The 26,699-nt window shown below is 30.7% G+C and overlaps 1 protein-coding gene across 1 annotated transcript in view; it reads right to left on the bottom strand.

Annotated features, from left to right (window-relative positions):
* The window catches only part of GlyRS (glycine--tRNA ligase), an 83,611-nt gene that overhangs the window by 23,930 nt on the left and 32,982 nt on the right, over positions 1-26,699 (bottom strand). The window contains exons 8-11 of the mRNA XM_085824402.1: positions 24,172-24,321; positions 21,556-21,718; positions 13,724-13,888; positions 97-209 (exon numbers count right to left, since the gene is read on the bottom strand). Coding sequence (XP_085680528.1) covers positions 97-209; positions 13,724-13,888; positions 21,556-21,718; positions 24,172-24,321 — 591 coding nt within the window. The remainder of the gene's footprint in view (positions 1-96; positions 210-13,723; positions 13,889-21,555; positions 21,719-24,171; positions 24,322-26,699) is intronic.

Genomic DNA, 26,699 nt, shown 5'->3' with positions numbered 1-26,699 from the left:
GCTATTTTATAAATCCCACATTTCATAACATTATTATGAAAGTTTATGCTTTTGAAATCTTTATTAAATGAACTGTTAAATTAAAAATATAAAAAGGATATGGGTTCTTTAAGAGTAGCTTCTGCATTAAGTTTAACTCCAGTTGCTTTTGTATGCTGGGTTAGATCATAACAAGATCTGTCAGCACAGCCAACACACTCAATCCAGCCCTATTAAAATAAATATAATAATAGTTTTTAAAATGTAACTTCAGATAATAGTTAACATTATCAATAGTACTCTACATACAAATCTTTATTTTAAATAACTTATATGTATGTATGTGTTACAAACAAATAAGCTCAATATTTAGAAATCTACATGAAAGGAAAAAAAATAACGTGACATGCAAAGACTTCATATCCTTGAAACTATGCTTCCAAGACAAATCAAATAATGTTGTCATTATGTCATGTGATTAATTATGAGTCATGTGATTTTGAAGCAAGAAATGTGAGAAATGTTAATGCTCTTGCCAAGACTCGAAACTGAACCTCTTGAATACTCACCGAGTATGCTAACTGTTACACCATTTAAAGGCATGCTGGAAGGAGGGAGAAAATATTTTATATACTCCCTCTTTTAAAGGATGATTGGAGATTATGGGACCTAATTGCCAAATACTGGTGGTGAAGAATCATCATCCACCACCACTTAGTTCAGGCACCACTGAAAGTCATTATGTAATTTTGAAGCAACGGAAGTGAGAAATGTGTGTGCTTGCTGGGACTCGAACTTGGACCTCTCGAATATGCGTTGAATGTGCTAACCGTTACACCATGAGGGCATGCAGGAAGAAGGGAGAAAATATAAAGAACTAGAACTTCCAACTAAAATCCTACTGGAGCATATTTACAAATAAATATATTCAGGGTTCATAGCCACATTTTAGTTAAAAAAATAAGCACCTATAAGCACTTTTCAAGCACATTTTAAGAAAAAAAATAAGCACCTGTCTAATTACATCATACACAACTGCATAACCTTAAAAATTAGACTTGTAATTTAAAATATGACAAATGCAGTATTTATTAAGAGAGAATAAGCATTACCTCAACCATGGAAAATAATTGCTTTTTTTTTTTTTTATTATTATTATTATTATTTAAAATAACAGTTCAATTTACAGAGCTAGTTTACAATGAGAGAAAAAAAAACTATTCAGAACTAAACTATATTACAAGATTTAATGATGAAATTTCAGTTCAATATAGAGAAAATAAATAATAATAAGGCATATTTATTGTATTCGCTTGGAACCTAATAATAAATACAATTTACTTTTCCACTCATATTGATATTTAAATAATTTAAATCTAAATTCTGAACATTTTCTAAATTTTCATTGTATATCAGTTTTTCCTTAACAGATATTGCAAGCAAAGTAATTTAAGTAAAAAAAAAAAAAAATAAATAAAAAACATTTCTGAAATCAGAAGACAGAAATTTGCTTCATGCAGTCATCACTTTAACAATAAAAGCTTAACTAACCCGCATACTTGGAAATTGGCGAATACTGGACAGTCGAGCATAACTTGAAAAAAGAGGAGCGGAGGCAGACTGTAGCCGCTCTTTAGATTTTCCCGATAAATAAATGCTTTTACATTTCGATATGTGCATCATATAAAACATATATGCGCAGCATATAAACGGAACTAAAAAATATTCTGCTTAGCAAGCACAGTAAAACTCTTTTAAGTGTTCATAAACAAATCCCAGACTGAACATCAAAATTAATTATCTCTGCAAAATATCTCAAACGTTATTGCGCAATACCTGTGCCGTGAATTACGTGATATTATGCAATCGGAATCGACAGCTGCCGGTTTTGGGAGAATAAAAAACTAAATAACTGGGGTGTTTTTCATTCTAATTTTCAACAGACGTCGTTAAATTTCCGGAATAGAATCATTCTTCGCTTGGGTTGGTAGACCGCAGAACTTTTAGTCCTATTCAATCCAGATAGCAAAGTGACAAAAAAAAAAAAGGTCCGTTGCTTGTTTTGCAGCGAATATTCAAGATTTTGCGGAGAAAGGGGGAGAACCTCCCAACCTTCGTACTGTATAATGTATTGGCCAAAAAAATGAAGTTATTTTGACTATTTGATTACTTTTCCTTTATTTAAGCCATTCCGAATATTATTTAAAGGCATGCTGGAAGTTTATCTATACTTCACCAGTTACTGCAACTATATTATTATAAATATTCATGCATATGCTCATAATATAAGCATAACGATCATAATAAACACGAATATGAACTGACCAAGCAGAACGAGAATGCAAATTTTAAAGATCTTGATAGAAATTCAAACGTGTGTAGTATTTGGGTAGGAGGAAAAGAATACCGAATGTACCAGAATTTTCTACTGCTTTCCCAATTCTTTGACCAATAGAACGACGGGTACCTGTTTGTACTCTTCGTCCACACCTAAGGAGTATGATTCACCATTTGACATTCCATATTAGGAAGAAGAGTTGTTTATTTAGTTTCCGCTTTGGTACGGGGAAAAATAGCGCGTTCATTTAAAAAAAAGCACTAAAAGCAAAAAATAAGTACTAAAAAAAAAAAAAAAAAAAAAAGTCTTTAAAGAAAAAGTAAGCACCTATAAAGGCCTTTATATTTTATTTTCAAATATAAGGACTTATAAGCACAGCTACGAACCCTGATATTAATTAATATTTGCTTTAGATTTTCATTTTAAATCTAAAGCACAAAGTAACAACGTTAGTAACAAAAGGTTTATTTTCTAACCTGTGAAAATTTCAAAAATTTAGAACATATACAAAGTTGAATGTTGGATTTTTAAACCTGACTATGTGTAAGATGATAAAAAAAAAAAAAAAAAAAAAAAAAAAAAAAAAAAAAAAAAAACCACATTCAAAATCAACAAATTATGTTAAAAATTCAGGATAATATTCATTAGAAAGGTTTCCTCTACTTATTCTGATGGTATAAGCCAGGGTCTCCAAACTTTCCAGCCTTAGGGCCATACTGATTACTCCAGTAAGTTCCGAGGGCCAAAACCATATTATCATTGTTGCCGGTGGTAAAAAGTGAAATAGTCCACTGATGAAAAAAAAAGTCCGAGAAAGTACGCAACGTTTAAAAAAGGCTGCAAATCGGACTAAAGTCCGCAAAACGGCATATTATTAATTTTCCTGTCATTATCTGTAATTTCTAGATTAGTCGTAGAGTACGAGCCATGAGGAATAATGTGACACGACATCTGGTGGACACAAGAGGAAATAGGTAGTACCTTCTATCGCTAACAGATGGCACTAATAGCACGTACAGAAGTCAGTTCCTATGACACTGTTGTGAAATAAAACAGTGCGTACCTCTTAAAACGTGTTTGTGCGTGTTTAAGTTTAAGACATCTTTGTAACAGTATTTTGATTTGAATTGTTGCTTTTGTGTGTGATTTAGTAGTATGGAAAAGAAGCGAAAAATTGATAGTGAATGCAGAAAATTCAAAGATCAGTGGAACATTCAGTATTTCGTAATTGAGTCCAGTAACAAGGCGCTATGTTTGATTTGCAATGAAAGCATAGCCGTTCTTAAAGAATATAACATTAAACGTCATTATGAAACAAAACATTTTCAAAATTACTCAAAATATACAGGAAGTTTGCGGACAGAAAAATTCGAAGCTATGAAGCGCGGATTGAAATTGCAGCAATCTTCATTTACAAAACACAAAAGTGAACAAGAGGCTGCAACTCGTGCCAGCTTTCATGAGGCTCTTGAAATTGCAAAACGTGGAAAACCATTCACCGATGGAGAAATGATCAAAGAATGCATAATTGCAGTAGCCGAAGAAATATGCCATGAAAAGGTAAATTTATTAAAAACTGTCAGTATGTCAGCAAACACTGTGGCTCGAAGAAACATCGCTGAAAATATATCCTCTCAACTGTTCGACAAAAATGGATATGTTGAGTGGTTTTCTTTGGCCTTGGATGAGTCAATGGATGTGTCAGATACTGCTCAGGTGTTGATTTATATTCGAGGAGTAGATAAAAGCTATGAAGTGCATGAAGAACTTCTTGATATGTATAGTATTCATGGCACAACTACTGGTACAGATATTTTTACAGGAGTTGAAATGGCCATTAATCAAAAGAACCTTCAATGGAAAACTTGAAATGTATTACAACTGATGGAGGCAAAAACATGAGTGGGAAAGATAAAGGAGTGGTCGCTCTTGTGTCAAAGACTGTAGAAAATGACGGTGGTTCAAAACCATTAGTCTTACACTGTATCATTCATCAACAGCCTTTGTGCGGAAAATGTTTGGATATGTTTGAAGTTCTGAAACCAGTCATATCAACTGTTAATTTTATCAGATCTTTTGGGCTGAATCACCGACAATTCCAACAATTTATTGAAGAGATTGGAGAAAATGACTTACCTTATCATACTGTCGTACGTTGGCTTAGTTGTGGGAAAGTCCTTCAGCGCTTTTTTGAACTTCGAGCAGTGATCAAAATTTTTTTGAATGAAAAGCATCGCCCTCTTACTGAATTACAAAACAACGCATGGCTGTGGAAGTTAGCATTCTATGTTGATTTGACAAAACATGTGAACAAACTGAATTTGAGATTGCAAGGAGAAAACCAGCATCTTCCTGATTTATACACTAATATCAAATCATTCCGGAAGAAATTGATACTGTTTCAATCACAACTACGAAGTAAATGTTTTTCACATTTTAAAACATGTGAAATATTCAGCCACATCACTGAGACTGAGTTTCTTATCGATTTTGCAATCGAAACTTTGAGTGCTTTGAAAATAAATTTTGATACTTGTTTCTCGGACTTTGATGCCATTGCGAATCAAATTAAGATTTTTCAGAATCCTTTTGATACTGACATTGAAACCCTAGCGCCGGAACTTCAAATGGAAATGATTGATCTACAGTGCAGTGATATAATTAAGAACAAATATCAAAATTCATCTTTGTTGGAATTTTATAAGAGTCTTCCACAGACACAATTTGATAATTTGCATAAATTTGCTCGTGGGCTGTTTTCTGTTTTTGGTACTACTTATTTGTGTGAGAAGACCTTCTCCAAAATGAAGTACACAAAAAATGTTTACAGATCTAAATTAACTGATGAGCATCTTAAATCTCTTTTAATAATTGGTACAAGTAAAATTAGTCCACAACTACAAACTATTGTCAGTGGAAAATCTCAATTACATAAATCTCATTAGTATTTCATATGTCATTATGCTTGTTATAAGTTATGTTTTTATTTAAAATGTATAAAATGTTAGTTGGATTCATTTCAATAATTTGTTAGTTATTATATGCTGAAGTTAAATTTTCTGCATATTATACATGTCTTTACTCATTACAATTCTGTGTTTCTTTATCCAACTTATCACAAAAACAATAAGAATAAGCCTACAACAATGTTAGGAGTAGTTAGCCCATGACCATATCAATGTAGATGTCATATTAATAATTATTCAACATAAAATTAGAATACTTCAGTAAACTAAATTTAATTTGCTATAAAAAATATGTTCTCTAAAAGGAGTTTTCAAGTATGCTAGTTCTCCGCGGGCCGTAGTTTGGAGACCCCTGGTGTAAACAATAAAGTTTTGAGATTTTTAATTTGTTCGCTAAATGAAAATGCACACAAATAGAAAAAAAAAAAAAAAAACACTCCAAGGTTTACAATTTTACCATCCAAATAACATATATTCCAAATTTCAAAGCTCTGAGCTTCTCTGTCGCTGTGCGACGAACTAACATACTCACAGATTCTCTACTTTAAACAATAAAGATTACTTCATGTATTTTACCTACATTGTAAATATCAAATTCCTATATTAGCATAAAAATAAATTTTAAAAAATCTGATGTGTACACCACGACTTCATTGTACGGAATATTAAATTTTACGCATTTTTTCTTGCATTTCATTTAACCTTATTGGATTGAATTAAATCTACTTCGCCGACAGCGCATAAACCACAATAGAATAAATGCATTCTTTAAAATTCACTCCAGTATTTGTTTATCATAGTGACACTCTGGTGCTAGATTCACTTAACAGTATTATATTTCGTTCATATTATAACTCATAATGCACAAAATTTATATCATTTAAAGAACAGAATTATCTAATCATTGCCACATGTTCTATTCAAATACTATAATAAAGCTAGAATGATGTATAAAAGAAATTAAGCAAACAAAACAAAAAAGAAACAGTTTTTCACAGACGATTGAGTATTTCTCATTCAATTATTTCAGTTCTCACTTCGCGATACATAAAAACTTAAAATATCTATATTAAAAATTACGAAGTAAATCTTATACACTTATTTCCTCGAAAAAATTCCAGAAAGGATTAATTGGCAATAATAAATGAAGGCGTTATCTTTGTTGTTGCGAAGCTAAGTTTCTCTAGATTGGCAACAAATCCACTAGTCTGCTGTTTCAAATGTAAACAATCAATGGCTGCCATAAAAAAAAAAGGCTTAGCGGCACTATATTTACCGTTATACCATTGAAATTTTGTACATAGGCTTAGCAGTCCTATATACAAAATTTCAACGTTCTGAGGCTACTCGCTTTTGAGTTATGCGAGATACGTACATATGTTCGTACAGACGGCACGAAAAATTCTCTTCAGAATTCATTTTAAAGCAGTTTTATAATTTTTTTGGAAGAAATGAATCTTTTATTCTGCCCTTACGTACAGATATCATGCAAAAACATCATTAAATTCCATTCGTTAGCAGTCAAAATGTATATTTTCGTTGAAATATGCTGCCTGAAACTTTTCATGATTACAATACTTCCTTTTTACTTCGTACAAGGAAGTAAAAACATAATGAATACACTTTACTAAGAAACCACGAATAAATATCCCATTTTATTCTATTACAAAATACCAGTTTGTTTGCTTTAAAACTTCAAACTGAAAACTTTATAAATATCAGTGTTCACCCTGCTACCAATTTCAGTAATGACAATCAATAGAATATCACTGCCAAGAGATCTGCTATCTTGCCAATGCTAGTTTAGCATTTTATTCATCAAAATTTACAGAAATACTGATACTGGTTCTTTTATTTCATGAGTATTTTACTTCTGCCATTTTTAAACTTTCAAAACATTTATACACCCACAATTTCATTGTTCGGTACTATTCCATTTTGGAGATCCATAAAAAAATTGTAGCGAAAATGTATGTGCAAAAGTGCCAAATCTAGCAAAAGTGTTCATTTAACAGCATGGCAAATCTAGCGTACACACTGATTTAAAATTGTTCTATATTGATTTAAAATTGTTTAGATAGTTCTATATTTTTTAAGACGCCACTGAAATACTAGTTTAATTTTTAAATCCTTTTTTGATATCCTATGAATTTAACAATTTGGGAATTGCCCATGACGAAAAGTCTGCAATAGAATTTTTTCAAAGAAAAGGCATCATTCATTATAGAAAATTATGTTTGAATAACCAAAGAGATGAAATTACGCTTTAGCGATAACTCAGTAGTGAAATAGCGATGCAAGAATCCATTCAGTTATGTTTAGCCTTTTTTTATATAAATCATAATAATCATCTGAAATAGTTATTTACTCTTATGCTTCCATTCAGTTATATTTATCCTTTTTTGTATAAATTATAATAATAAAAAAGTATTATATGAAATTAACCTTTCATCTAAATTAAAACAATAATCTTAGATAGATATTTACTATTATATTTCCTTTCTTGTATTGGGTTGACACAATTATTTTTCGCAGCACTGGCATTAACAATTGTTTGGCGATTTTTTAATGGTCCTCAAAACTGAATAGTACCCATTATTCTTACTTACATTATATAATAACCAAAAACTATTTATTTAAGTGCCTGATATTAATATTAATAATGCTGAAGTTATATAAATAACTAATATATTTATAATAAAGGAATTAAATTCTCAATGTAACTGCCATCTTTATACATAAGTAATCATATTTTAAGATTTCTCAGAATATAAACATACATAATATATATATATATGTGTGTGTGTGTGTGAGTATGTAAGATTAAAAATATGTAAATCAATATTAACCCTGTAATTCTTCTCCTCTATTCTAAAAATCATAGCTTTTCTGGACTGCGTCATTTCTAGATCAATCCATCTTTTGCACGGCCTGATTACGCAGCTAACTCGGAATGTGAATTTAAATTTTGAAAACTGAAACCTTTCTAATCTAAACCAAAACCTTCTCTTGATGATGTTCCATATTGGATAACTGTGCATTCTTAGCTTCAGCTCTCCCTGCAGTTTTTGATAATTATTCATATCCCCCAATAAAACTGATATTCAATTCGGCCACGTCTGTCCATAAGTCTGTCCGTCTTTCTTTCTAGTGTCATCTTTATAACTACGCAATTAAGTCTTCCCAGAATATAACCCAGAGAATCATTGTTAATTTGTTGCAGCTTACTTCAAGTCATCTTATTACATATATGCATTACATTTTATTAATATATATAAATCGTTGTATCTGGCCAGACACTTGCAACTTAATGCATTCAGTGGTAATACACAATACCCATCAGCCAAGTGATTCATCACCAAGATCATTCTACAAGGTGTACTACAGCGGACATCCAATTTTATGCCCACAAGAACAAAATTCTGAGGACTTTGTGGTCAGTAGCATTGTAAGTGCCTCCATGATGAATATACACCTCAAACATCAGAGCATTTTCCAATATTTGAAATTCAGCCCAATGATATGGTAGTGGTGAACCTAGTGCTAATCATTACACCAATCAGGGTGGTATATACACAGCAATTCAAAATGAATGGTATAAAAGAAAATATATCTATGACTACTATGAAGAATTTATTTCTCAAATACAGAGGTAACATGAAAGTCTAATTTGGCAAGACTGAAAATTTTGCACTTTCTGAAATGCTCAGTAGAGTGCTGATATTCGAACTAGTGGCAGCAGACAAGGAAAATCAGTGTGTGGTACAGTATCCAAAAAATTCATCAATAAACATTGTTATTAAGTTGTCTGCTCACATGCTATATTGATTTTAGGGGCAATGTAAGTAGCAGGAATGTTTCCATCTCATTGTTCATGGATAGCCATGTGTTTTCCCCTTTTCATAAGCAGCCCCACTCTATTTCCTCTTGCACAAATCTGATTTGAAAATGTCTTTGAACAATTGTTATCCATAAAGTTTTTGCATATGCTATTGCACAATAAGCTTATTCTTTCAATGATGCTTCCGTGTGTTTGAATAGCATAAATGGTTTTCAGAGGGAAGGGACACTGTGGAAAATGATGAATGTCAAGGCATGAAAATTCTAGGCAATGTTGTCTTCTTCAACGTCAATGGAATTGTACTGATTGAGTGGGTTCCCAGTGGTCGGACTATTAATTAACACTACTACTTTGAAGTACTAAAAGACTTTGCGAAAAAAATTAGGGGAAAAAAAAAGGCCACAGTTGGGGAGTGATGGATGGTTGTTGTGCCAGGACAAAGCACCTGCTCACACGGCCCTATCTGTCAAGCAGTTTCTGACCAGCAAAAACATTACTGCAATGCTGCATCCTCCTTATTCACCTGATATGGCTCCATTTTATTTCCATGTGAGTGAGTTTTTTTATTTTATTTTATTTTAAGTTAAATCTTGCTTAAAGGGAACCCATTTTATCTCAGTTGAAGATGTTCAGGCAAAAATGGAGAATCTCCTGACAGGCCTTACAGAAACCTCATTCCAGAACTGTTATCAGCAATGGCATAAATGAATGCAGAATAGTGAGAATGCTCTGAAGATGATAATGCCACGGAGAACTGATTCTGTAAGTACAGTTAATTTATTGGACCAGTCTTTTTTTTTGTTTTTTTTTGTTTGCCACACCTCTTATAGTTTCTATAGATGTACTTATGGATATCATATGAATTTTTTTTTTCATGTAGTTATGTTCAAAACACAAGAAGATGACAAAAGAAATGATGCTATATATAATATGGTTATTGTAAAATAAGTTAAATACTGAGTTACATTTCATGGTACTGGCTTCAATCTCAAAGCCATCAGATTTCTGAGACCCATTCTTATAACACAATCAGCACATTCTACTTCCACATAAAATTCACAACATTTTTAATAATAGTATTATATAATGAACCTAAATGCAGATATCATTATTTTAACAATCAAAATTACAAAACGAAATGATAATATTATGCAAAAAAATTTCTTTCATTTTACCAACTCTAAATTACCTTTAATTTTAATTTTATATTTTCAGTAATTTTTATTTTTCAAAACTGTCAGTGTGTAATTTAATATTTTTTCACTTAATAATTTCAATTAAAAACAGTAAAAATTTGCAAAATGTTGCAGATATGCTGCACTCTTCAGAAATGCTAAAGACAAATTAAACTTACACATTTTTTTAACTCTTTATATACTCATAATCTCATAAATGTAATTATCAATTTTGATAAAATTTTTAACAATGACAATTTGTTCTGTTATTGTTAAAAATGGCAGAAAAAATTTTTGAAAAATTTACGGCATGAAGATATCAGATAAATTATGGTAATTATTTAAATTATGGATAAATTATGTTATTGCACTGTTATAGTAATTATCGTAAATTATTATAGCAAAATCTCATTTTTAAAGAAAGTTTTATGAAAAAATAAGAAAACAAAAAATAAATAAAAAAATTTAAAATCTGAAAGCTTTCGGATTTTATATTATGCCCAAAGGGCATTTTAACATTTTTTGTGTTACCTTTATTTAATAAATATCATGTTCTTCATACTTAAACCATAATATTGCAAAATAATTTCAAAATGAGAACATCTTTAAAATTTCTGATACAAAGTTTGGCACACTGGAGATAAAAATGCTTTTTTTTCTCCCCACCCCAGGCACAGTGTTGCCATTGCTCGCTTTGAAATTGTTGAGTTTGTTAACCAAAAATTCATTAAAATGTTACAAAATATGAAACTTCTAAGAAAACAAACTTCGAATTACAAATTAAGGCTTCCAGATGCCCATATTCGGTGGGAGATTACGTTATTCAAAATTTGATGGCTCTAGGTACCGTTGTTTTATCACAATGTGAGAAACATATATACATTTATGTAGATTATTCATTATTTAGTTTCTTTAAATATAATACAGAACAATAATATTTGGTGGTGACAACTGAAAAGTGAAACAACGCTTGTAGTGAATCGACTCAAAATGCCAAAACAAAATTAATAGTCCTTCCGGGCAAATTGCCTCTTTGGACTAATAAATAAGTAAAAATTCATATTGAGATAAACAGAATTAGTAAAATAATTTCAAGCTATTAAATAATCATAAACTTCATAATTAAAAATATGTATTAATCAACTGATTTCATAGTTAATAGATGATTAATTCTATCAAAAATAATTTATAAAACAATTTTAACAAATTTAGAAAAGGCCCAATAGTATTGCTAGTATTGTAAAAACATGCAATTTTGACACAATGAATACATAAATTAGAATGCAATCTAAATTATTTTGCACTATGAGTGATAAATTTTGAAAAGACAAACAGATTTACATACAAGGTACCTGTTATGGTACCTGTTATGGTAGTCAAGGTCTTACACGCACGCGTAAAACGCCTGTGCGCATGTGCCAACGCGGCGCATGCGCAGAAAGTTTTTAGCTTTGAGGTCCGGATTATAGATCATTCCTGATTATGGGTGTCCGAATTAACGATTTTTGACTGTATTGTGTTTGTTAAATACATATACCTGGCATAATAAATACCTTGCTGTTAACTGTTGTGTATGTTGTATGACTTGAAAATAACTTTATGCAATGTAAAATTTGTGTGCTTTTTAAACTATCAAAGCATATTTTTTTTATAGTTGCCACTGATAAAACAAAATATTCTGTGAAAATAAAAATACAAAAATCACAATGCCACTTCAAAACCTACATTTGATTTAATTATTGCAGCAGAAAATTTTTAAAAATATAACAGGTTGTAGAAACTGATTTTAGAAACAGCAGCAGTTAGAATCAGTACATTTTAGAAAATGTATTAACTAAGAAAAGTTTTTCTTTAAAAAAAAAAAAAAAAAAAAAGAGTAGCTATTTAAATTGCTACATTTTTAGAAATATAACAGTTTGGAGCAGCATATAATAAAATTTCAAGGGCATCTGAATGTGAAATTATGTGATTTTGCCAAAGCATCAATAATAATCCAGAACAGTAACGCAAGTTTCAGTTTTCAGTTACAAAATACTATCTTAGCTTTGGCAATGAAAAAAAGTTTTATTTACTATTTCTTGTTTTAGAAAAAAAATTTAAACAAAAAAGGACAGAAAAAATCTCCCCCCCCCAGTTTGATGCAAAATGCATGTAAAACTCTATATTAGTTATTATAGTTTAATTTATTTATTATTATAGTCTATTTAGTTTTAAAGAAACAAGGTGACAAATCTTTTTTTTTATAACGGAAGAAGGCAGACCTATCAGCATAAAATCAGAAATATTCGGCATTTTATTACAATCTTGCAAAAATTTGGCAGTATTTTGTCTTTTTACAGCAATCTGGTACTCATATACATCTTAGTGCAGTTTACTACAACTATAGTCAAAAGTCGTTAATCCAGACACCCATAATCCGGACCTCAAAGCTACAAACTTTCTATGCATGCATTAACGCTACGCATGCGTGTAATACCTTTACGCATGTGCATATGCGTGTACGCAAGCGCATAATACGTTCACGCATGCGCGTTTAATGTATAACGGACGGTATAAGCTAAGCTAAAATTATCTAATTATCTATTTCAGTTAATGTTGCAGATTGCGTTGTTCCTTAATCTTCGAATTGGATCCGGCTTATTATTTTTTGCAGACTGTTAGAGCAATATTATAAAAGTAAGTTGGAACTTTCGATTATGTCAAACAGAATTTCTGATGCTGGAGCTGCCAAAGGAATCTACAAAGCGAAAGCATGTTTCGATGTCCATCAAACAAAATGTGGCATTGCTGCAAAAAATGGATAAAGGCTCCTTTGTTTCTCTAACCATTCCGAAATCTGTTTATCAATTTCACACTGCTCTGCACAGGGGAGGGGGGGGACGTCACAGCGCGCAATGAACGGGAAGTTGATCTGTCAGCACTATCCTTATCTTCAGGGCAGATGTTTTTATTTTTTTTATTCGGCTTATAATTCCTTACTAAATGTAGTATTTCATCTCGATGTCTTCGATATGATTTAAATCAAATTCCTCGTCATTATAAATATCACGAATACAAATCAAACAGTTTTCTGGTTGCAATTTTCTGATTTTGGCTATGCGTAATGTATGCTTTACGCATGCGCGCGTTAAAAGAAATGTTTAATAAAGTAAACAAATAAATATTAAGCTTTTTTTTGTAAATTTTGATACCCTTTAGATCATAATTGCTCTTTATTTCATAAATTATGGTTTCATATTTTAAATTTTATAATTTCTGCATGCCATCTTACCAGATTTAAACTGATGATCTATAATCCGAAAAAATAGATAATCCGGAATCGCCGAAGTCCCGATGAGTCTGGATTAAAGACTTTTGACTGCATAAGAATATATTAAACATTTTAAATTCCAAACACATCTAGAATACATATGGTGTTACTTACATAAGATGTTTTGATTTCGGCATCCCAACAATCAGTTGCATAATGAGCCATTTCATTGGACATGTGTTGCCGAAATCTCAGTTTCTCTGAATTAATGCCTACTGCTATTAAGAACTGATATATTCTTGCCATAAAATAGCCTAATGTTTCATTAGCAACAATACCCTGAAATAAAATACATATAAATATTTAAAAAAAGTCAGATAATGAAATAATTACAAGAAACACAAATATATAACCAATAATTAAAGAATATTATATATTTGTCATGAAAACTCAAACATTTCTATAATTTCTCTGTCTTATATTTAAATTTACAGTCGCCCAGATGGTACAGTGGTTAGGGAAGCCTACTGCGATACCTGAGGTCATGGGCTCGGAATCCCAGAAAAGGCATAGTTTTAATTGTCTGTCCCTTCACAGGAGGCAATGGTGACCACCTATTAGGTGCCTCCACAATAAAATAGCCACTACTTTTGGCCTTATGATCGGCCAATGGGGAACAGGCAAGTGCCTGCCATTGGATTTAAAATAAATAAATAAAAATAAAATATTTAAATTTAGAAGGATTTTTCAAAACTATGAACCTTTTGTTAATTTACATATATAATTTAGCTCTTAATATTTTACATATATATGTAAAATATTAATATTGTATATTTATATAGAGAGAAAGAAAGCAATAACTTAATGCATCTTTCTTTATCTTTAGAAATATTTCCCTTTTTGCATCTTTATAATGTTCAGCAAAAAATGGTACTATGTCAAAAGTTTCTCACAATTTTGGCATCCTACCTAGTACAGCTATATTCAGGCACCATGTTGACCATAGCATATTTGACACATTATTAGCAGCAATTTCTAAAGTATGGCTACCAGAATAAGCATGTTTAAAATTAATTTTTGTTTCTATATGTTCTTTATTTAAATGCATATAAAATTGCATGAAAAAAATAATAAATATAAATTTATATTAAATTGCTTCTGTTTATGTAAATTTATTTTCAGATACAGTGAGTATTTATTCATATATACAGTATTAAGTGTGATGTATCTTACAAATATGGCAAAAGCTGCAGTCGAGACACAAATACAGAGTCTCTTTTCTAATTCTTTTGCTGTTATCATTTTTCTTCAGTGAGCCTAAAGTTTCTTCAATGATAGCATGTCTTGTGGGTCTTACTTTTTTTTTCCTGTAGGTAAAATCACCTCTAAAAAATGTCTTTCTGCTAATGTTAGAAGAGCTGGTAAACATTTAGAAAGGCCCTTCCTTTATTTTCTACTCTTGCATACTTTCCAATAATGATAATATCAAAATAAAACTTCAAATTAATATTTTTACAGCCTTTTTTTATTTAATAATAGTATCAAAATCATCTAGTGAACTTTCACTACTCCCAAACTCTTTTACGAATACTCATTTATGCTTATTCTGAATCCTAGTCTGAATAGCAAGAAATTAGCTGCATACATTCTGAATTACCCTTTAATTTATGGTACAAGAAGAGCTTTAATTACTTGTATATCAATAAAGTTATTAAATCACTGTAAAATATACGTGAAAAGCTAAGCATTGAAAGATAAAAATTTACCAAGTTACATAAAAAAACATGAAACAAATACATACTTTCGAATCAATCGAAATATAACAAAATAGATTTAACAAATTACCATTTAATAGACATCTACTGCCATCCACATAACTAACTTGACATATAAAAACACAGAAAACATATGGGCAAAAAGTAAAAGCAACAAAGAAACGAGAATGCCCGCATAGCATATGGCCAAATCAGTAAAAGCCCGAACACAGTGTCTGTAAGGTGCACCGGTAAAATAGGCAAGTAGTTTAAAATACTTAGAAAACATTTTAGTATTAATGGAGATCCATCTGGTCTCAGCTCGTGAAATGCATGAAACTTTTAATCATCAAATAGCAAACCAAATTTACTATAGATTGCTCCCTTTAATCATGACTTCACCATTCAGCAAATCCTACATTTACTTTCAAATTTGTCTATTATTCTTGTATATGCTTCAATATTAACGAGAGAGAACAGAATCGGTTAATTTCAAATCAAAATGAATAATGCTGATCAATATAGGATTTTAAAAATATATAAAAATGAAAAAAAAAAAATATTTAATTTCATTCATCTAATTTAGATACTCATCTCTGATAATTGTTATAAAAGACTTTTTAAAATAATCCACACTAATCTTCAAATGTTTAACTGGGAAATGGATAAACTATTTGTAACACTTGCAAAATTTCCTTTGGCTAATCCAAGAAGGTTGTTATTATGACATTTTATTTCTTACAGCCTTTGATTCCGAGTGCTTAATAAACAGAATCCTTTTGGTCAAGTATAATGAATAATGTAACTTTCTAAGAAATAATCAAACCATGGTAGCAACCCTGGTAGCCTTAAAAATTAAGCCTTTAAATGAGAGAGGGGAGAAACTCATATTCTAAAACACTTCACTGAAATTAGATTTTTGCCTTCCCCACAGAGATAAAATACGAAAAATTTTACACAGACTATATTTATTCAAAAGCTATTGACAGTAATATCAGTAAACAGGGTTCATAACCACATTTTAGTTAAAAAAATAAGCACCTATAAGCACTTTTCAAGCACATTTTAAGGAAAAAATAAGCACCTGTCTAATTACATTATACACAACTGCATAACCTTAAAAGAAAAATTAGACTTGTAATTTAAAATATGAGCAATGCAATATTTATTACGAGAATGAGCATTACCTCAACAATGGAAAACAATTAACTTTTTTTTTTTTTTTTTTAAATTTTAAATGACAGTTCAATTTACAGAATTAGTTTACAATGAGAGAAAAAAAACTATGCAGAACTAAACTATATTACAAAATTTAATGATATTTCAGTTGAAAATATAGAAAATAAATAATAATAAGCCATATTAATTGTATTTGTTTGGCACCTAATAATAAATACAATTTATTTTTCCACTCATATTAATATTTAAATAATTTAACTTAAATCAAAATTCTGAACATTTTCTAAATTTTCATAACAGTTTTCCCTTAACATATATCCCAAGTAATAAAAAGGCACATTTCTGAAATCAGAAGACGGGAAATTGCTTCATGCAGTCATCCTTTAACAGTAAAAGCTTAACTAACCTGCATACTCGGAAATTCCCGAATATTCCGTATAGTCGAGCGTAACTGGAAAAAGAGGAGTGGGGGAGACTGTAGCCGTTCTTTACATTTAAATTTAAGCTAAATAAATGATTTTGACATTTCGATATGTGCATCATATAAAAACCAACGGAACTGAGAAATATTCTGCTTAGAAAGCACAGTAAAACTCTTTTAAGTGTTCATAAACAAATCTCAGACTGAACATCAAAATTAATTATCAATGCAAAATACCGCAAATGTTATTGCGCAATACGTGCGGCGTAATTCTTCCATATGTGATATTACGCAATCGGAATCAACACCTGCCGGTATTCGGAGAATAAAGAACTAAATAGAGGAAACGAAAGAGACTTACTAATCTGGGGTGTTTCTGATTCTAATTTTCAACAGACTGTATTAAATTTCCGGAATAGAATCAATCTTCGCTTGGGTTGGGTAGACTGCAAAACTTTTAGTCCTATTCAATCCAGATTGGACAGCGACAAAAAAAAGTCCGCTGCTTCAATATTAGAGATTTTGCAGAGAAACTCCCAAGCTCCATACTGTATGATGTATTGGCAAAGAAAATGAAATTATTTTGACTATTCGATTACTTTCCTTTTATTTAAGCCATTCCGAATATTATTCCTTAGAAAGCTAATCTGTGTAAAAACACACCCATTTTTGGAAGTTTATCTATACTTCAGCAGTTACTGCAACTATATTATTATAAATATTCATACATGTGCTCATAATATAAGCATAACGATCACAATAAACACGAATATGAACTGACCACGTGGAATGAGAATGCAAATTATTAAAATCTTGATAGAAATTCAAACATGTGTAGTATTTGGGTGGGAGGAAAAGAATACCAAATGTACCGGAATTTTCTACCATTTTCGCAATTCTTTGGCCAATAGAAAGACGTGCACCTGTCTGTACTCTCGCGCGGACCATAGGTTACGTTAATGCAGAGGAAGAGGGGGAAAAGCAATTTCCGGAAGTATGATTCACCATCTGACGTAGCATATAAGGAAGAAAAGTTCTTTATTTAGTTTCGGCTTTGATACGGGGGAAAAATGAGCGTTCATTAAAAACAAAGGATTAAAAAAAAGCACTAAAAGCAAAAAATAAGCACTAAAAACAAAAAAATCAGGGCTTTAAAGAAAAAGTAAGCACCTATAAGGGCCTTTATATTTTATTTTCAAATATAAGGACTTATAAGCACTTGTAAGGACCACTACGAACCCTGGTAAAGGGCTCCTCCTTAACCCTTTAATTGCTTAAGACGTGTTTAAACGTTTTCAGAGTTTCCTTTAAAAATGCTTAAAATGTTTACACAAATTTCCAATCGCATGAAAAATGTTTAAGATGTGTATACACCAAATGTTTAAGAGAAAAATGTTTAAGATGTCTATATCCATTAGAAAGCCCAAATTTGGCCAAAATTGCTTAAGATGTGTTTAGACGATGCAATCTGGTCTTCTTTTCCCTACCTTTCTGCAGGCGGCTGTCAGTTGGCACAAAGCTCTTAATAGGGTGTGAAGTCTGTCTGAAAAGAACACTTTACGGAAGAGTCCTGAGAATCAAGAATCATTGTCAGACAGCAGGTGTGTATTATCTTTCTGACGACTGCAAGCTTGGAAATGAAGATAAATCATTTTACAACAGTTTGCCTTGTGGTTATTTATACAAATGAAAGTCAAACAGAACCGCTCGTTGTTACAATACATTACCGAAATTTAGAAGAAACAGGAAAAAATAACAATTGTAACTTAAGACATACTTTTAAATAAACCATATATTATACAATGTATTAAAAGTTCACCACAATTTCTGATTCGCCAAGAACAGGAAAAAATATAAATGTTGCAAACACCTATTTGTTTGCTTTCATATTTCAAGTATGGGCGTTTTTAATAGTACATTCTTCCTTTTTTGCATTTTGAAATGTTAAAACTGTGCTTTCAGCATGCCTGATTTTTGTAGTCGTATATGTGGCTGTGTGTTCCTTATAAACGCGAACTGACATATAAAAATTTCTTGGATGTCGAAAGGAAAATATTCTACTCGAAAATTTCAATTAAATCGAATAAATTCATATGGTGAAAGAATTTCTACAAATATTTGTTTTTAAAAATTTTATTATTAAGATTTGAAATGTAAAATAGTTTTAAAATCTACGGAAAAAAGAATGCGTTTTTTGGAACGAAATCTACTGGTATAAAATCGCATAAAATTAACGGACAGTAAGTTAAGTAAAACAGTTAGTGTATGGAAGGATTACATATAATGCACACAAAAAAACTAGTCAGAGGAACCATTAGCTAATGAATTAAATTGATTACATTCGAAAAATTTTGTTAGAAAAAAAACCTCTCCAAATGTCTAATGTCAATGCTGATAGCAGCACTACAAACAAAAGTTATTAAGTTCCTAACTGAATTAATCCGTTGGTATTCAATAATGGTAGTTCAGTCTGAGGTTCGAATCCTGCAAACGGGCTGGCTGCATGGGCGTTTTCGTGGTTTTCGCCAAGTGTAACGTGTATGCGAGCCAGTATCCATTAGAAGTCCTCCACGAAGGCATTTTTCCTCTTAGGCAGATAGCCCTCGAGGCTTTGCCGTACTCACATATTTACTAAAAAGATTTTTTTTTTTTTTTTTTTTTAATTATACTATATCCTGAAATCACCTAATTTTTTGTTTTCATAAATCAGATGAAAAATAAGTCACATTTGAAACCCATTCTTTTTCAAAACAGCTATACACATATAATCATAAAAATCTTTTTTTCCGCCCTTGAAATTAAGATATTCAGTTACCAAATTTTATCTCGCTGAATATTTAACTTTACTTAAAAGAGTATATTTGTATACATTTTTAAGTATATATTGTTCATTCAGAAAACAAAATTTTTCCGGAAAATAACATCCGTTTTAAAACCTAAGTAAATTTCAGCATTACATATGCCTGATAAGTTAAAATTTTGAAATCTCCTTAATATTTAAGTAGAGTTTATTTAAAGAGCAAGTTTAAAAGTCACATCAAGTTAAATTGATTAAATTTGGCAGAAAAAATAAAACAGATGTTTTTCAGAGTAATTATACAAATATTATGCTAAATATCTATAAAATATCTATCTATAAAATCTAATAAATATCTATAAATAAAAGAAATTATTAAAAAAATTATCTGCAAGATTTTTAATTTATGACAAAAACATAGAAAATCAGAAATTATATCAAATGCAATCGAACTATAAATATTGTTTTTAAAATGTTTCAGGAATCTTGCAGAAAGAATGAATATTGCACCAGATATTTTTAATATGGATTTTATTAACAGCAGTTTAACCAATCTGCATTGAAATTCATATGATAATGAATGACTCAGAGATTTAGGTAATTTAGATTAAACATGAATTAAAAGAGAAACATAAAAAAAAAAAAAAAAAAAAAAAGAGCGAGTAAATTTTAAAACCAAGTTGTTTCAAAATAAGAGTCTTTTAGAAAAGAAAACTTTTAAGATAGTATTCGCATGTGTACCCTGCAGCATTCAGACAGTCATCACAGAGAAACTAGTCATTTGCAACTTTCTTGACAGCTCACATCTATGGGTACTAATATTTATGGTAGTAATCCATCTCACTTACAGTCGCAACCCTTGATCAAGTATTCTGGGAGGGGAAAGAACTAACAATAGCAATAGCTGGCATTTTTCAGAGGTTTAGAGTTATTTTCCCGACATTTTAAGGGAAGCTTGGTCCAAAATTAGTGACATTTTTAAAGGTATTTGTAGAAAATCACTCGACCGGCTAAGGGTTAAAGCAGTTTTAATTTCCTGACCAAATGGAGCAATTTTCCTGACTAGATATAAATTACTGGGCCTCAAATTAAATATAGATTGTTTAACAGTTTTATACATTTACTACAAACAGCAATGCAATAACTAAGAATGTTATATAAATTCATCTTACTTAGTACTGTGAAGAAAACTAAAATATATATTTGGGATATGTATTTAAACCATTTAAAAAAGTAAGCAAGGTTTATGGAATAACAACACACCATTAGTAAACATTATTCCTTTAGGACTCTACAACAAAACTCAGAATTACACTGGATTGATAATATTCTCAATTTTTGTAATTATTGATCATAACATGATATCATACACTGTAATCGCTGTAATAACTTCTTAACTACATTTTTACTTTTTAAGAGTAATTACACTTCGGAAGAGGAGACAAAAAAAAATTACATAAAACAGCACATTAACAAGTGCGAAATAAAGCTTTGTGATTTAATTTATAAAATAATATCAGATATGGGAGAGAATACTTTCTGCAAGCTGTTTATTTGCCATCTTTTTTATGTGACAATTCTTGTTTACTGTATCCTATTTAAAATATGATCTCTTTAAATGTGATTTTTTCTCGACATTTTTCGAAATAAGTTTATATTTTCTATGATTATTTTCCATTTGCTCGACTTTTCAGGATTTTCCAGGTGTGGGAGAACCCAACATTAATATGTAAATTAAAAAAATAAAAATAATTATTATTATGATAATAAAATTGGTAAAAAATTGCAAGAATGAGAGGAAGCATGGCATAAAATTCCAAATAGGTGATAAAAAGAAAAATTTTAAAAAATTTACTTTTTCAACAGCATCTCCTATTGTTGTTAAAACAGCAGGTACTCCATCCATTTGATTGCATGCAGAATACAACATTAACTTCAAATCTTTCACTTTAATGAATTTTGGATGTTCCTTATGCCTTGCATCTACAAAATGCTCTATTTCGGCCATCGTAAACTCTCTAGAACAGCCAAGAAAATAGGTATAGTGACAGATATCACAGAATACATAAATTTTAATATTAAATATACAAGTAACGTTAATCACAATTCCTATAAGAAAACAGATTGAAATACATGCATTGTAATATACAGAATAGCCCTACCATGAAATCTGCTTTTGTTTTAACTTATACATCAAGAAGTTAAAAAAAAGGGGAGGTAGTATATGATGAAACTGTTATTATACTAGGTTATATTTTCCTGGTGAAAACTTTTCCTCTGACAAAACATCTTCAGTGTTTTGCTATTCTCCAGATACCTATTTCTTATGAACTAGATACTAGTCTGAAAGTCATCCGCCTTCTCATTTAGCGCAATTTATTCAGATGCAGAGACTAATACTTTAATTTAGATGAACGGAACTTGGAGATAAAGAAATCTCTTTACATCAAACTGCTTATGTCAAAAATATATTTTATTGCCAAAAGGCACCAACATATTGTTGGCAGCTAATACACAAATAGGAGTGGGTACTGTCTAATTAATGCACACATATTTCTAATGCTACAAGTAAAAAATATAAAGAATTCCAATTTAAAAATTATTTATAATAAACTTATAAACAATTATTCATAATACAAACTTTTTAATTTAAAATTCAATACAAAGAATGCTAATTAAAGTAATAATAAGTTTACAACAACAGAATATATTTGTTTATAATAATTCATTCTGAAATCCTGCAAAGCTCATGAAAAAAAAAAAAAAAAAAACTATTCATCTACATGCATACAATCTACAAATGACCTTTAAACATTGAAATTTTTTTAAAAAGAATGCAATAATAATTTTTACTTACTATATATTTTCATGTATACACCTAGAATTTTTGGCAGCAGAAATTAGGCAGTAGGCTTAGATACTAGTTCGAATCGGTTTGCATATAATTTGATCATGAAAAGGAAAATTTTAAAATTTAATAATAGAAAAATTTTACTATTTTTTTTTATTTAATCCTAATACAGTCAAAAGTCTTTAATCCGGATGTCCATAATTCGGAATGATCTATAATCTGGAATGCGTTTACGAACGCGCATAATACGTTTACACATGCCTGTTTAATGTATAACGGACGGTATAAGCTAAGCTAAAATTATCCAATTAGCTATTTCAGTTAATGTTGCAGATTGCGTTGTTCCGTAATCTTTGAATTGGATCCGGCTTATTATTTTTTGCAGATTGTTAGAGCAATTTTATAGAAGTAAGCTTGAACTTTCGATTATGTCAAATAGAATTTCCGATGCTGGTGCTCCCAAAGGATTTACAAAGCGAAAACATGTTTCGATGTCAATCAAACAGAAAATGGAATTGCTGCAAAAAATGGATAAAGGCATATCCTTTGTTTATCTAACCATTCTGAAATCTGTTTATCAATTTCACGCTGCTCTGCGGCGGAAGGGAGGGAAGCGCCGCGGCGCGCAATGAACTGGAAGTTGATCTGTCAGCACTATATTCATCTTCAGGGCAGATGTTTTTATTTTATTCGGCTTATAATTCCTTACTAAATGTAGTATTTCATCTCAATGTACTCCGTCTTTGATATGATTTAAATCGAATTCCTCGTTATTATAAATATATTTCACATTTCAAAAGATTTTGATTTATTTTAAAATAATTTTTATAAATTTTTTGAAAAACATTTTGAATTACAACCTATAAAAGTTTTGCCATCATCTTAAAGTAGATGTATTTCTAAGCATTCCTGCAAAAAATTAGAGTTCTTTATTCAAAATTTCCCAAGACATATGTGAATTTACATTTTGGCGCATTTAGAAATTTGGCATATTTATTATAAGTGATAATAACGAAAATGTGGTTTATGCACTTGGTTTTGAAAATATGAATGATTACTTTTTCCCCTCTAGTGGACATTAAAAGAAAGGAAAAGGAAATAAGGTTGCGATAAATTAAGACGTTCGCCGCGTGAATTATTCTTGGCGCAAACTGGAAAAAATTTACCAATATAAATTTTTAAATTTCTCACAAAAAATTACAAAATTTAATATCTAGGCATAATATGAGTCATAGAATCAAAATATGGAAAAAAAATTAGCATGTCATTTAAAAAAAAGTCGGATTTTTTTTTTTTTTTTTTTTTTTGTCAAAATACCTATGTTAGAACAATGCCATATATAAATCTAATATATACCCTAAGTCGCGCTTTTGAGACATAGAAAACGCAATTTGAATTTTGTCAATTGGCCCAGCAGAACGGGAGATATAGAACTGTCCCCCCTTTTTTTAAACACAGTGTACATCGCTGACAGGACCAAAATTTTGTTTATTTTTAACCGAGTGTTTGCCTTAAGTGAGTTTGTGTTAAGGGGGTTTACTGTACATGGTTATTTTCAAAACACAGAAAATTTCCATTGCCATCATAATGTCACAACTTGCATCTTCTTTAAAAACTTACCTGACTCTTATGAGACCGGTTCGAGGAGAAATTTCATTTCTAAAAGAATTTCCAATTTGCGCAGCAGCAAAAGGAAGCCTTCCTTGATTGAACTGCAAAAGACGCTTGAAATTTACAAAAATACCTTGAGCTGTCTCAGGACGCAAATACCTAAGATCAGAAAAGGAAACAAAATTATAAGATAACTTATAAATTAATATATACAAATGCATATGCTAGGAAAACAGCAAAAGGTAGAAATGCTAGTACCTTCTGATTAATGGGACACCAGTCAAAAACTGTACACAATGTAAAGATAAATAATCTTAATTTTTATTTTCATCCTTTATATTTTTTTTCTCATATATATTTACAGGGTTGCCACTCAAACAGGGGAATGAAATTCCGACTTTTCCAGGTGTGTTTCAAGAAAATTCCAGGCTATCTGTGTAACGTGCATTGGCTGTACTAAGGCTAGATTAATTACGGTACCACTTGAAAACACAAAATTTTTCCAATTACATATGACAATTATAACTATAACAGGAACAGTTTTCTAAACTGAGGACTGAGGTTAGAATCTGCCCAATCGGGATTAAAAAAAAGCTGACATTTTACAGCTAAAGGAAATCTATTTAATGTTGTTTTAAAATAAAGTATTTTATATTTATTTAGCAGCATATATAAGTAAAAAAATATGTGAACTAAATTTCATGATAGTATGGTATCATACTGCTAGAATTAGTTTCACAAGTATGTCAGAGAAAATTTCCACAAATTTGAAAGTATTATTAACTAATAACAGATACATTTAGAAGGAAAAAGTCACATTAAATGATACGAATAACATTAAAATACTTAATATTATTAATACGAATGATATTAAAATAAAGTGAATTACTTAAGGATTAAAAACTGAATTACAAAAATCGAAGGTACTTTGGCAGATACAGATATATTAAATGGTTAGACTAGATGACTGATGATTATTTTTTTTTCTATTATTTTACTGCAAAATGACAAATAAAGCACTTAAGAAAAAAGAAAAGATTTGAAAGATTTTGTTTTATATGAGAATTTACTTTCATTCAACATGCATTGCATATGTGCATGTGAATCTCTGGATTTTTGATGTTACTGAAAGATGCTGGAAACTTGTGTTGCCTTTCTAAAATACAATCTGATTGGTGCTGCAAAAATTGGATCTACACCAGCTGTCTGAATGATGCTCATCTGATGCATGATTTGCCAAGAAAGTGATTGCTTCCTACATTGGTACGAAAATCCCCTTTTGAAAGATCACAGTATGAAATTCCCTGACATTTTGGTCAATTTTTGAATTCCCTGACTTTTCCCAGTTTTCCATGTAGCATGGCAACCATGTATTAAGGATTTAATAACATGGGTATTTTCTTCATGAAGCCATGTATATATTATTTGGGTTTACATTTGTATCCCCCCATCAGATTTGATATCAACATTTATATCTGGTAGCATGTGGCATCCCATTAACTAGAACGTACCAAAATTTCTCATAAATAAATGACAGAAAATATTCAGTCACTGATTAAGCATAGTTCAAAAGATGGTCAAATGAATAACCATAGTCCAAGTTAAATTTCTCAGAAAGCTGATCAAGTCCTTCACACTGATGTGTATGAGCCAATATAGTATATAAATCAAATAAGATACAAATCCATCAATCCATCAAAAAATATGATGACTATCCAGGCTAATGGCAGATCTCTAATTGAATCTCCATGATATCTGCTCAAACTACTAGGCATCCGAAACTCATTGTAGTGCAAACACAACTAAGAATTTAACTATTTATATTTAAAAAATTCACACTCAGCTCTACTTGCAATCCTTAACAAGAGTAATCTGAAAGCCCAACTTCTCTAATAGGATAATATTAAGGAAGTTAGGCTCTTTAAAGTTTTAATATGTTGTTGTATGATAAATTTCAGTGGATATCCAAATCATGGCTAGAAGATGCAACCGGTAGCATTTTGGCCTTGCACTCCCTGCCCTCAATGTTCAAATCCCTATGCTAAACTTTTTCTTCTATCACCTCATTTGAGGGGGGGGGGGGCTTCAGCAAGGTGCAGTACATTTTGGAAACTACAGAGTTGTTCAAAAGAATAAACTGACCTCATGGATACATTTTTATTGCAGAAAAGAAGTGAAAAAAGGAGCAAAAAGTATTCTACTGATAGTGAAGTTATATTTCATGTCCTACAATGTTTCAAATAGGTTAAGGGATCATTAGCTTACAACTAGTTTTAGTTGTGAACTCCTGAGAGCTCCATTGGGTGCCTTCTGGATGTTTTCCACTATTTTCTTCGAAACTTACAACCACTGTGGATGTATTCCTTTATGCAGATGTGAAAATTATCAAGCTAGTGCCGAATGTTTCCAATATAAAAAATGCAGAATGTTTTTCTACTTAGAAGCCACTCTTCCAAGCATATAAACAAGCAGTTGGACACTGAGATAGGATCACGCATCCAAAATGGCTTGCTGGCAACTATTCAAAACTTAGCCTG

The sequence above is a fragment of the Stegodyphus dumicola genome, chromosome 9 (assembly GCF_044657685.1).
Source record: "Stegodyphus dumicola isolate Sdum_Otavi_A_Nest chromosome 9, ASM4465768v1".
NCBI classification, from domain to species: domain Eukaryota; kingdom Metazoa; phylum Arthropoda; class Arachnida; order Araneae; family Eresidae; genus Stegodyphus; species Stegodyphus dumicola.
This window is presented reverse-complemented; position numbering and strand designations above follow the sequence as displayed.